The sequence below is a fragment of the Carassius gibelio genome, chromosome B15, assembly GCF_023724105.1.
Source record: "Carassius gibelio isolate Cgi1373 ecotype wild population from Czech Republic chromosome B15, carGib1.2-hapl.c, whole genome shotgun sequence".
Classification (NCBI taxonomy): Eukaryota; Metazoa; Chordata; class Actinopteri; order Cypriniformes; family Cyprinidae; genus Carassius; species Carassius gibelio.
The window spans coordinates 10,232,348-10,246,868 of NC_068410.1; the positions used below are offsets into that span (position 1 = coordinate 10,232,348).

Below are 14,521 nucleotides of genomic sequence, written 5' to 3' on the forward strand. Positions count from 1 at the left end.
ATATATATATATATATATATATATATATATATATATATATATATATATATAGATACTTTATTTTGGATTAGTAATATGCATTGCTAAGGACTTAATTTGGACAACTTTGAAGGCAATTTCCTCTATTTTTATGTCAGATTCCAGATTTTCAAATTGTTTTATCTCTGACAAATATTGCCCTATCCTAACAAACCATACATCAGTGGAAATATTATTTATCCAGCTTTAAGATGATGTATACATCTCAGTTTTTTTATTACCCTTGTGACTGGTTTTGTGGTCCAGGGTCACATATTTATTATTATTTTCATTGTTAAAAATAGTTGTGCTGCTTACTATATTTGTGGAAACCGTGATACATTTTTTTTACAGTTTAGAATTCTTTAATGAATAGAAAGTTGAAAAGAACAGCAGTTATTTGTAATACTTTCTTTTGTAACTTTATAAATGTCTTTAAATGCTTTACTGACCCCAAATGTTTGAAAAGTATTGTAATTTATAAAATCTTTCATCATTTATTCACCTTCATGTAATTTCAAACATGTATAAATACAACACACGAAAAACCAAAAAACACTGGAACCCCATTGACTTTTATAGTATGAACAAAAATTAGCCATTCTTCAAAATATCTTATTTTATGTTTCACAGAAGAAAAAAAAGTCATTGGTTTTGGAATAACATAAGAGCAAACAAATGATGACAGAATTTACAACATCTGCTCACAAGAAAGGCAAATCCTATTTAAGCTATTTATAAATCCTCAAATCCTCAACAAGAGGTAATAACTAAGCAAATGCGTGGTGGAGACCTCAATCTCAATTTCAAGTATGATTTTTCAACAAGTGCTGTGTGCCTCAGACATTTAATCAGTCCTTATGAGAAACGATATTCATAATTAAAGCACTGGCTAACAGGATCATGACCTCTGGATTCGACTTCATGTCTTCTCATCTTAATATCACACCTGACGCCCTCACCCTCCCTTCTTCCATAAACACCAATCTCTGCATCCTCCTCTTCTGAGTTTTCGGCAAGTGTGTCTCATTTCAAGGTGACACCAACTGCGCTCCGCTCACGCCACACAATCCATCTCTGAACTCGGTGTACCACTTTTAAACAAGACAGAAAATCTTTCCTGCCCCTCTTGAGACTGTTGCAAATATAAAGAGATAGCGATACCACGTGAACTCAATGGGACCTTAATGCTCAGAAGAAAATGGATTTCTCAGTCCAAATGAATTAGAATTACATTTAGAGGTAACCTTGAATGAAGAGCTTTTGCTCTCAAACACACTGCATGCACCTTCATAGACAATACCGCAGGTTAATGTGCATGTCTAAATCAGTTAAAGGCATGTTGTAAGAGCATTTTGACATTTTGGAAGCGAAAGGAGGGTCATTTTATATGGCATGCTACAAAGGGCATTCTCACTTTCTCATGCTATCACCACAAATAGAGGTTAATTCAGTATAAAGGTGTGTCTGGAAGAACAATACAGCAGATTTCGACTAACAGGAGCTAATAGAGCAGTGTGTGTGTGTGTGTGTGTGTGAATACGTGGCCAGAACACTCACCTTCATGGTGGGTGGTGCAGTGCGGGAAGGTGAGGGTGGACATTCTCCCAGAGGCACACTGGAGATGGTCAGCAGCTCTTGTTTCCTGCAAAACACACCATAGTTAGCCAGGCCAATGGTCAGAACACTATGTAGAAGACTAATCAGATATGGTGATTTTTGCACTAAAACAGAAGACTGGCCCTCAAACACAGAAGCAAACAGGCATTTTACAGTATTTGTATCATTTATCTTATCAGGGGACTTTGCATTGACTATTGTTTTTGTACTTAGCTATTGATATTCATTTAGCATATTTGGGTAAATGAGTGTAACCAAAATGAAAGACAATTTTTTTTCAAGGAAACATAGTTTAAAGGAAAAATAGAAATCAACTCTTTGTATTTACGTAGGTTTAACATGATTTTGATAAACGTTTATACCATTTTCAGCATTTTGGTTGCACCAAATTACTTTAATTTAGCAGACAAAATTTTATTTTAAACATTAATGCAATGTTAAAATATTTTCCATAAATAAACAAATACAAATGGTAGTTCATAACTGATTCCAAATAACATTACATTGCACATTTGAGGTAATATAATATAATTTACATTTTTATATTTACATATATACAAATGGTCGTTTTTTATTTTTTTCAGGGGATATGAAGTCAGAAATGTCAAAGTAATTCCGTAATCAAGAAAAAAAAAATACAACAACAACATTAATTATAAATCAGTAAAAATGTATGTATATTATAGGTAGCCTTATTCAAAGATTTTCAAATAAGTTTATGGACTTTTTTATTGGAAGAAAACAAATCTGTGTCACATGACCCATTTATATTTTCCTTAATAATTTAATATGTTTACTAAGCAAGCTCAAAATGTAAACCATTTCAGAAATTTATAGCTGAAGACCAAGATTTGCACTAAAACTACTGAGGGCAGAATGTCAGTGCAGTACCCTTTGAGAAAGTATACTGAAAAGAGCCTGGTCTCCAGATACTAAGGTGAAAGACTACAGGATAGAAAAACTCAATAACAACAATTCTTCTGTTTGCTCCGGTATCTGCACAGAGACATAACAAGAACAACTCAGGGCAGCCAGCCTTGCAGACAGACTGCTGTAGGTCAAAAAAAGATGTAGAGAGGAGAGGGGTAAAGGGGGGGGGCATACAGAAAGGTGTTAGGCTCCAAGCAGGATCACATTTTAAAAGCAGTTATCTCTGACAAATGAGAAAGTGGTTACTTGGAATCAGAGGTTAAAATTAGTCAGGCAGACAAACTCTGGTCTAGAAATGATGGTCTCAGATGAGGGTCTATTCAAATCTTTCCTTATGTTACACCTCCAGGGGTCATTAAACTCCAGAAAGATTGAACACATCTAGCTGAGATCTCTCGCTGAAAAATGGCAACAACAAAAAAAAAAAATACATATGTGAGGATATGACGGTTTCAGCGAAAGATACAGGAGAGTCATTCCAATCTGAGTGTCAGGGATACTCCAGCTTTGGCAGACCCAATCACCTCACACACCAGATCACAATCATTGGAGTATTAATCAGCTGCTGCTGTCACCATCCCATCAACACAGGGTTAAACCCATAGTTACTGCAGTCACACTCTGTCTGGTATTGAGTTCACTACAATACTCCTTACCTGACTCTCTTGCCTGTACTCATTCCTGCAACCTGTGTCCAACCTCATCATCTTCAGTCAGACCCACACAAAGAATAACGTGAGATATCCCACGCCAATTCCTCAGACCTTGTTGATCACCTGTTTGCTTGCCTATCTCCATTCAGATTCCAGCCTTAATAAAAAACATTCATACTTATCTGTCTGTCTCCCTTAAGTCTTATTCTGTGTTGTCGCAGAAGACCAGACCACACAATTCTACATGGAGCACCACCAACAAAACCCCCGTATCACTGGAGGATTGGTTCAAGCTGTCAGAGCGTCCATTGTGTCTGCCTCCAGCAGTCCCATGACCCAATGAGGCGGAGGACTGTAGTGGCTTCTTGATGCAATGCTCCCTCAACTTTAAGATGCAGCCCCAAGCCTTCCCGAACAATTGTTCCAAGATTGCATTCATGATTTCTAATCTAGCTGGCTGTGCTCTTCGATGGGCCTAGTCCATTTGGGAGGTAAATAGCCCTGCCATTCGCACTCTAAGGGCATTCACATCCCATTTCAAAGAGGTGTACTGTCATGCATCAGTTGAGATCTCTGTTCATGATCAGCTCTTTCGCATCAGTCAAGGCTTGGCTTCAGTGATTGAGTACGCAGTCAAATTCCACACTCTAGTGGTAACGAGTGGGTGGAATGAGGTGGCTTTACTCACTGTGTTTGGTCAAGGGCCCAAAAACGATCTTCCATTACAAATGGTGATATATGACATCACTGTGGGTCTAGAAAACTTCATTCAGAAGGCCATCAAAATCTCTCAACATCTCCATGCCTGTAAAAATGTCTCGCCACTCTCTTCACTGCTCACATCCACCTTACGTCCACCCAGCATGCCCAGTGGTGAGTACTATCCATCTTAGTCCCCAGATAGCTACCCTGACTCGCATGAATGTATTATTTAAGTCATCTCACGTATCTCTTTCAGCGCAAGCCCTGTAGACTCTGGCTCTTCTGGAAATTTCATATGCTGGATTGCACTCCAATGACTTCACCTGAAACTGAACTGAAATCATCCTGGGATAACCGTGGTTAGCCAAACACTGGCCTGGCTAGCCTGGACCACTGTTTCCGGAATTGCATTAGTGAGACTTCTCCACTGCAACCTCATCTTCCTATCTGTGCTACCTCCATAGAGAGCCCTGAACCCACTGAAACTTACATCCTTCCCACTGACTACCAGGTATACCAGGATGTGTTCAGCAAGTGGGCTGTCATGAAATTACCACCTCACAGGCCGTGGAACAGTGCCATCTAACTGCTGCCTGGAGCTCAACTCCCCAAGGGTAGAGTTTACCCTTTTTCCATCCTGGAGCAAGGAGCGATGGAGAAGTACATCATGGAGGGTCTCCAACAAGGCTTCATTGTGGCTGCATTGTGGCTGAGACGAGGTTTACCAGTCTGTTGTCTCCTCCTTTCTCACTTCCCTTGATTGGTGGGGCAGCCAGTGGTTACGAGGCAATCCCCCCCAGTGGTGTGCGCAATTGTGTCCGAGAAACGCGGACCCTTGAAGGGGTAACCCTCGTCTCCCATCCAAGGCCTGTAAGTTCTCGTCCATGCTTACGGCCAAGGCTTATGGTGCTGCTGGACAGGTTGCCTCCACCCTGCATGCCATGGCACTCCTGCAGGTATACAAGGCCAAGACATTAAAAGAGTTGCACAAGGGTAGTTCTGACCCAGGGCTGATGCTGGATCTGTGCATAGCGACGGACCTCGCCTTTAGAGCATCAAAAGTCACTGTACGCTCCCTGGGTCAGGTGTTGGCCATGTTGGTGGTCCAGGAACAACATCTCTGGCTGAACCTGGTGGATATGCGCAAGCTGCTTACAGTTCGTTTTGTGCTGGGCACTTCAAAATCTTGCTATGTATGTTGCAACTCGCCTGCCATCTCCTCCTATGGAGTAAGAAGCATCTGAAGTCGCTTTGTGCCATTTACATACCAGGCCTTCTCAATCATGCAGCTGATGATCTTTCACGACAGCCTGCACTTCCAGGAGAATGGAGACTCCATCCGTGGGGCAGTCCAGCTGAAATGGAGACACTTCGGAGCCTCACAGGTTGCCCATTGGCAGTTGTTCTATTCCCTGACCGGGGAAACCTCGGCACGGATGCACTGGCACACAGCTGGCTCCAGGGCCTACGCAAATATGCATTTCCCTCCAGTGAACCTACTTGCACAGACATTGTGCAAAGTCAGGGAGCACAAGGAGCAGATCCCAGAGTCTCCCGTGATGAGCAGCAGTTGGATGCAATTATCATATTCCAATGTACATTGGCTTGTTTAGTAGATTGTTCTTTCAAAGCGAGATCCCAATTCATCAGTCACCAAAGTGATGTCTCCAATCCCTCCTTCAGTGAACAAGGGCTTGTCTGTGTAGACATAACTAGATTTAGTCCAAAGGTCTGAAGTACACATTGAAAATCTGCTATTTAAAATCCTATTTTAATCTTCGAAATGCAGGGAAACAAACACAAACACTTGCACAACTCCATTAATGCTCTGTAAAAATAAACTCCATCCACTGGTCCCTTAATGCTGTTCCTCTTTTGGTAATCTGTGCAGGGTTGTCTTGCCCTGGCAACCAAAAACACACTCCTTTTGTGACTTTTCGCGACGCTCTCGCTCTGATCAGTGAACGTTTGTTGTGCTCTCAGTGCTCTGCTATACGGGAGTACACATTGAAAATCTGCTATTTAAAATCCTATTTTAACCTGAAAATCAATGAAGTTTAAGGATTTGAAAAAAAAAGTTCAAATGTAAAATAAAAAAGAAATATTCAAGATTCAGTAGTATTTCAAATCAAATACAAAAATGTGTAATATTGATCGGATGAAAAATGCAATAAAAATACATTAAAAACAACGTAATTATGCATAATGTTTAAATTATAATAGTAAGTACATGTAACGTGTGTAACAAGGACACTGTAAAGTGTTACCAAATATCTTACTAATTATCTCTTTGGATCCGACTGTAAATTATGAATGAAACATCCTGTACTCTAATGCAGTGACAAAGCAAGTTTTCTGTTTTGTTCTCTTGAGAGTTTCAGCATGGGTACAGTAGGTGACCTGGACATTACTAAAATATCACATTAGGTGGAGGGACAAAGTCAATGTTAATGTACTTTGCTGATGCTCATACTCCTTTCTGAAATACATCCAGCACACAGAAACAGTTCACAAAGACCCAAAAGCCAAATGTGAGTGTGTATCTGGCTGCCAGTCTTTCCATTCCTAATAGGAAACACTGAGTAAACATCTATTTAACCATGACTGCAGCTGCTTGAGGGGACATGCTCTAGCACACCACAACTGTTGAATACGACCAGTCATGTTCAAATTCACCTCTATACTGCAACTGCCACTGTCACTTTTTCCCAGCTAGTTCACCAGAACAATGCCAGCTGCTGCTGTGGATCTGATGTCAAGAGTACAAACAGATGGACAACAGTAGAAACTGACGTCAAAGGTCGTGGGTTCGGTCAAAGTCTACTGTATTTTGTCAAAGATTCATCAAATTAGACAGATGCCAACATGGGTTGGGCAACGTTCCTCATACTTAAAAAACAAGCAAAAAACTAAGCAAGGTTAAAAACGATACAACCCAGAATAAATTAAATAGATTTTTTTCTAGGACAAACATGGTTTGTGTCGACCACACTGTTTTGTGTGATGAACTGAAAAACATACAAATTCAAGACACATTTAGAAAAAACAAATACTGAACAATAAGAGCCAGTGTGTTGAGTTTTTCTAAAAATAAAATAAAATTAAATTAAATTAAAATAACCACTTTGGTATCACATCACTAGAAATTGTTAAAATAAATAAATAACCTGCATTTTGTCACTGCTTACAGTTAAAGTTAAAAGTAATATTTTTTTATATTAATTAAAGTTTTTTATTTCAAATAAATATTTTTATTATGAACTCAAAATCAGAATTCTATTAAAGCAGCACAACTGTTTTCAGCATTGATAATAAAAAAAAATATTTATTGAGGAGCAAACGGGCATATTAGGATGATTTCTGAAAGATCATTTGAAACTGAAGACTGGAGTAATGATGCTGAAAATTCTGCATTTACAGAAATAAATTAGCTATTTTCTATTTTCAATTTTAATATTATTTCATTATATTATCAAATAAAAGCTTAAGAGACCTATTTCAAAAAACTTACCGACGCCAATCTTTTGAATACTAGTGTATAAATTATAAGTCATTTTTCATGCAATGTGAATACTGTTGCCTGTTAATATGGGCACTGTAATACAAATGTGCTGCAGTCATATACAGTCTAAAACCTCTGTGACTTTAGAGACCCAGTGTAATGTGTTTTGCTAAAGGGTGTGTGATCAGCATTTTGACCATCTAATGACACTCATTGCTGGTGTAACTGCATCACTGACTACATCACTCTCACTTAGCATGAAGGGACAGGTCCACAGACCCAGCATTACAGAGTCCACTAAATGCTCATGATTCAATCAATATACATTAGTTGAAACTCTTCAGCTGCTAAACTTCTTAAATATACATAACAAATAAAAAATATATATAAAAAACATAATAATAAAAAAAGGAACTGTTTACCCCCAAATAAATAAAATGCTAAAAATTGACTCAACCTTTCAGTATAGATGAGTTTCATCATCTGAACAGATCTAGAGAAATTTAACATTACATCTTACTCGCCAATGCATCCTCTGTGGTGAATGGGTGCCGTCAGAATGAGAGTCCAAACAGCTGATAAAAACATCACAATAATCCACAAGTAATAAACATTACTCCAGTCCATCTGAAGCAAGCATTATTATTGATTATTGACTGGTATTTAAGTCTGAATTGACAGTTTAAAGTTAAAACACCTTAATTAATCAGTTTGAACTCTTATTTTGACAGCACCCATTCACTGCAGAGGATCCACGGATAAGTGAATGATAAAATGCTAAATTTCTCAAAATCTGTTCTGTTATATGACGGATGTGAAAAGAGGCTGAGAGGTTTGCTGTGCTGTGCACAATGGAAAGATGGAGCCTTATAAATTGTATTATTAGAAAGCTACAATAAACTTTTTCCTGGAACTTGACTGCAGAGTGCATTTATGAGTCTTACTTATGAATAAAGCCTTACAGCAGCCCTGAAACACAATTTACAATCACAGTAAATCACAGTTATTGCTTCATTAGAATCTTATCAGCTCATATGGAGAAGCGGGAAGCTGCGATATCTCTATTTGTGCTGCACATGCTGTCTCTCTTCATTTCCAGTTCACAGTTTCTTCACAAGGCTGTATATCTGCCACTTTAATTAGGTCTGATTCAATACTAATCACATCTGCCCAGTGATTATGATTATGTTCCAGCAACATGCCTCATGCTTTGCAAACACTCCAAAAAGAAAAAGTCAACATACAGACTGAGTATTTTCCATCTAAGTAGACAACTGTAATGCAGCTGTCTTGATTCTGATTGGTTGAAAATATTTTGGCCAGTTTCCTAAATAAATCTGATCTCTTTTGACTGTGGTGTCTTTCTTTGCACATCATAAAATCATTTCACCTCAAAAGTTTAGGGTCAGTATTTATTTATTTATTTGTGTAAATAAATAATGCTTGTCTTTATTGCATTAAATTGATTAAATTTGACAGTAAATACAATTATAATGTACCAAAAGATCTCTATTTGGGGAAAAAAAGCTGTTCTTTTTTTTTTACTTTCTAATCATCAAAAAATTCTGGGGGAGGGAAATGATCACAGTTTTTAACAAAACATTAATTAATTAATTAAAAATAAAAATACACAACACAACTGTTTCAGCATTGATAGTAATATATTTCCTGAGGACCAAATCAGCATTTGAGAATGATTTCTGAAAGATCATGTGACTCTGAAGACTGGAATAATGGCTACAGTAAATTCAGCTTTGTCTTGACATGAATAAACTACATTTGAAAATATATTCAAATAGTAATATATCTCACAGCAATATTATTTTGAATTAAAATAAAATACTAAGGCATTTATTTATTATTTTTTTTATTTGGAATGCTTGGATACTGTTTACCCTGTTGGAGTTTATTTTGTGATACTGACATGCTGACATTATCACTTCCAAATGAAATTGGACAGGAGAGAACACCAGACTACAGGAAAGGAGATATTGCCAGAGGGTTGACAATTAAATCCTAATTGTAAATGTTATTTTTGACCCATGAAAACCAATATGAACTTGATCATTCCCTCTTTGATAATTTCAAATGGCAAACTTCAGCCACATCACTGCAGTAATTTTCAGCACTCCTTAATGTTCAGCAAATTAGATTGTTACCTACCAATGGCAGTGCATATTTGTTCTGCTCACATAAACTAATTTAATACACTCCTGTCAGGTTCATTGTTTTACAGATACATTACGCTCATCTGAGTCTGTGGGCTAAATATTATGCTTACACGATTATTATGACAGCGTCAAAGCTCTGCTTGTCAGTTTAACTGACAGTCCACATGCTGAGGTAGTCTTTTATCATTCTCCATCCAGCAAGGGATTATGGGAAGCAATACCAATGTCTTTTAAGGATAATGTTTTTTTCCTCAGATAGCTGTTGGAGTGGTCAGTGCTGCTTCCTGTTGTATGATGATATGTCTCGGCTATTTATAGAAAGTGAGAAATGTGGACAGCGGCCAGTGTCCCAAACATGGTGTACTGCATAGACTTATTATAATGAACACACTCACAAATGAAAATGACTTGTACAAAGGTAATTTTGATGAACTCCATGTGGGAATTTAATTAAGGAATAATTGCTGCTGAAACAGAACGTTTTAATATATGTAAAAGGGAACAATCGATACTGAGTGCTGTTAAAACCCTCTCTGTTTTTAGTCCCTGCTGTGCTAACAAGAATCAGAAGGACACGCAGAAGTCGCTCAATAGGACTCAATAAAAGCATTCAGTCTTTTTTCCTTAACTTCTGTAAACAAACTATTAAAATAGAGGAATAAGGTAATGTACTAGGATTTTTACTAGATCAAATTCAAACTTATTTCCTCTGCATATACTGTTCAATAACTAGTTCCAACAACAACAAAAAAACAGCTGTTCTATGACCACTTAATGATGCAATATACACATATGGCTATAATAAATATCTGCAAATTCAATTTTTTTTTTCGAGAGGAAATCAGTTTGCCTTTGACTCTTTCCATCTGTTCTTCATTTTACTCTACCTGAGATTTTGCCCACTGTCTGTAGAAAATCAATAGCTAATTAATAAAGAAATTCAGTAATAACTCTCAGCGGGACAATAGTAGCAGTGAAGCAGTCAGGACAAAATTATACATTTATATGAGTTTTTTATACCTTTTCCAGAGACAAAGGGTAAAAGGCAGTTTTTAGCTTTTGTAATAGAGGGAGTTTTGAGGATTATACAACAATCCAAGCATCACAGCAAAAAATGAAAAAGTCTTTACCATGTTCATAATACCAAAGAAAAATAAAATAAAATAAAAGTGCTGTCAAATCAATTCATTGTGACTAATCACATCCAAAATAAAAGTTTGTGTTTACATAATATATAGGAGACATACACACACACATACACGTTTATATTAAATATCTTAAACATATACATGTATGTGTGTATATTTTTATATAAATATACATACACAGTACATACTTGCTGTTTATAATTATAAATATTTGTCAAATTTACTACACTTTAAAAATAAAAATTCAATTCAATGTGGTACATTTCCTTTCTTTGTAATTATCTGTAAAACTGACTACCAATTTCTGGGAGAAAATAGTTTCAAAGCCATTTTTCAGTGTAGCTATAGTATTTCTGAGTGAAAATGACTTTAAAGTAAATCCTTAATGAAATGATAATAGCTGTTGTTATAATTTAGAAATGGGGACCCACACAGTATGATCATAATTTTTAGGCGACAATGGCATCTATACCATTATGAATATTATTACACTGGTACATGATTCTAGATTTTGACTTTACAAATCAGATAATGCTCAAACAAAATAAGAAAACAATAGAGTCAAGAGCACAGACAACATTAGACTACAAATGTAATCCCTCTTTCCAACTGTCTGAATAAACCAAAAACATTCTCAGTTTAGCGATATCTTCCTTCACCCGTCTGACAGTTTTCAGTCTGAGTATGTTTTTGCCTCCAGCATGACTCTGAGAACAGCTTGTGTTTATTTGCCCTTGGATAAATTGGACAGTTGTTCATTTTTTGAAGGTTTACCTCATCCAAAAAGTCCTAAAGAAGCCCTCTTCTGCCTAAACCTATGGGAGTCTCAGCAGACCACCACAGGGGCCTTAAGGGGGACGGTGAGATGCTGGCATTGAGCAGGGCTTTTGATATCACTCCCTCTATTAAAGCAACCTGTGCTCCTCTGGGGTTTTTAAATGCATTAATCCTTTGTCCATATCACTAAATCAACAGTCTAACAGGAGACAAAGAGGACGCCGCAGGGTTTTGAGAGAGCTAGAAAGGGGAAAAGAAAAGGGACTTCTAAAAATACCATCCTCAATTCAACTGCTCTGTAAATAGGCTCTATACAACCTGTCAGTGAAACCGTCTCGGAGCACTTGTTATAAGAGACACAGTCATCTCATCTATTCCACTTACTGATACAGTTCAGCGGACCGTTATAAGCACACACACACCAAAAGAGATATTTTTTATTTTGATAATGAGTGGCAACTACACTGCCGCTCTATAAAAGGTAAAAATTTAGTAACCACGGCAACAGTGAAGCTGAAAAAAAAAAAAAAAAAAAAAAAAAACATTTGATTGAATTTTGATTGATTTGATATCAGTTTTCATCACTCTGTTTTCTCCGAATCTGAGCTTAGAGCCAAACACACCTGACAGATCATATTCTAAAAGATTAGATTTTGCTCATACATCAGTTATGAGGTTGACATGATGCTTATTTATGTCCTGGATTTATTCATTAAACAAACAATTTAAAAGCAATGCAAATCTCACATTAAATGACTTGAATACACAAAATACATTTTATAATCAACACCATGCATATTTCAGAATTAATTCATTATGACTCATTGAGGGTTTAATGTTAAAAATAGCAGGGTAATACAGAGAAAAAAATATCCTTATTTAGTATTTTGGAATAATTTAATAAGGAAAATATTAGTTAATTAGACCTTTTCTTGACATGCAAGGATATTGAAAAATGTTACAAAATGTCATGTGACACAAAAAGCGCATATGATCATATTTTTAAAAACTTTTTTAACAACTATTATGAAAATAATTATTCATACGTGGCCACAAACACATATTCAAGACGCAATAATTTTTTTATTTCTTTTCCACTTGGTACACCACAACGTTTAGATTTATTCAAATTAAACTAAAAATCAACTGAACGGTATGAAAAGTCAGTCTAGATTAATAAAAGTTTTATTTTCTTCATTATGGGCACACTAATTTGTTATTGACTCTACATCACAAAAGGAGCTTCAGAAGCAATATTCTGTCCATTTACTGTTTCCATTTAGTAGAACACGATTATATCATGATCCATCACTACGCCAAAGTGCTGCCATTTGAGCCCTTTACTCTGAGTTTTTATGACATACTGTGTATACATCACTGAGTGTGCTTTGCCATTGTGCTGCCAGCCAGAGGTCTGTTTCACAGCCTCTTCTGGATGAATGAGCCGCATGTTTTTTCCAGGTACTTGCAATGAGTCTCTTTTACAGTTCCAGACGATGATGCATCTGTTGTACTGAATGAGGAACTGAACTGGAATCTTATGCTAGGAATCTTATCCTCTGACCTAAAGGACTTTGAGTCTTTGTATGTTTATATGCGAGACAGAGGGCAAAAGGTGACCTACTTCAGTTTAATTTCACACAGCTGCTAATCAAAAAGACTTTCTCAACAACAGAGAGAGAGAGAGAGGGGGCATAACAACTGAGCAAAGAGGAAGTAACGGGGGGAGGGAACAGCGGAGGTGCTTAGGGATACAAAATTACATGTGAAAAAAATGACGTGGAGGAGAAAAGTGAAAAATTAAGTGTGATGGAAACAGAATGAGTCAGGAGGTGAAGGCAGTTCATGTGAGCTGCAGGAGACAGGATCATGGGAGAAATGAGTGATGAAGGTGGAGAAAATTAGATTTCAGTGAAAGATACAGGAAACCAGAAAAACATTTGCTTTGGTGCTTAATGAACTTATGAAGAAATGCTTTCGCTGCTGCACTCATCTTACAGCACTTGCCAAGATAAATGGATGAGGAACAACATGCCAAATTAACAATTATTAATAACCAAAATATTTTACAGTAAAAATATCACAAGTTAACACTGAATAAAATTAATTTACTTGAGGAACAAAACTGCATTATGTTTTCCGAGACCATATTATTTAAAGCACTTGAAAATAGTATGCAACAACATTATTTATTTATTTATGGATGCTACAAGTTCTTAAATGCTTAAAATCTGCTTTTATAAATATAAATAAATAAATTATTCAAGATTAATATGATTACAAATTTAATGATTTCATTTTATAAATTTCAAGATTATATGTTAAATTATATTAATTAAATATACTAAATACTTTATATTGCACTGAATGTTATATCTTATGTGAATAGGTGTATCTTACATAAGTAAATACATAGGTAAATGTACCTTTTTTTAAATTAGCTTTATGGATAATATATTATCCATTAACCCACTGGAAAATAGCATAAAGCATTAAACTCATACAATCTTCAATGAGGTTAAAACATCACACTTTGATCACACTTTATTTTAAGATCCAATTCTCACTATTAGCAGACCATTAACTATGACTTTTGCCTCAAACTCCAAATTTGCTGCTTATTTATAGTTAGTAAGGTAGCTGTATGTTAATAAAATGCATTCTAATAAGCAACTAATTAATAGTGAGAATTGGTCCCTTCACTAAAGTGTTAGCGTTTTTTTTTTTTTAGATTAACAATTATTAAATAATAATTCATGCGAGATTAAATATTATATATTAAATAATTTGATTCAAGGGACAGTCTCGGTGATGTTTATTGGCAAACATTACAAAATACTGATTAAGAAAATGCTTTTTAAAGATCTTTCTACCTACTCAAAGAACGTCCATCAACTTTAATCTAAAAGCAAATTACACTCTGAACTGCTCTCGAATCTGATACCAAACCTTTCATTTTAAGATAAAACAGCGCACTTACTACACCAATCAACCTTTCGA

At 36.2% G+C, this 14,521-nt stretch overlaps 1 protein-coding gene across 9 annotated transcripts in view; it reads right to left on the reverse strand.

The window, feature by feature from the left end:
* The window catches only part of LOC127972227 (rap1 GTPase-activating protein 2), a 73,591-nt gene that overhangs the window by 31,782 nt on the left and 27,288 nt on the right, over positions 1-14,521 (reverse strand). For all 9 annotated transcript variants that reach the window (XR_008157048.1, XM_052575576.1, XM_052575574.1 and 6 more), the window contains one exon: positions 1,579-1,663. Coding sequence is in view for 8 of the 9 variants with exons in the window: in XM_052575576.1 (XP_052431536.1) it covers positions 1,579-1,663 (85 nt within the window). In the remaining variant the exon portion in view is untranslated. The remainder of the gene's footprint in view (positions 1-1,578; positions 1,664-14,521) is intronic.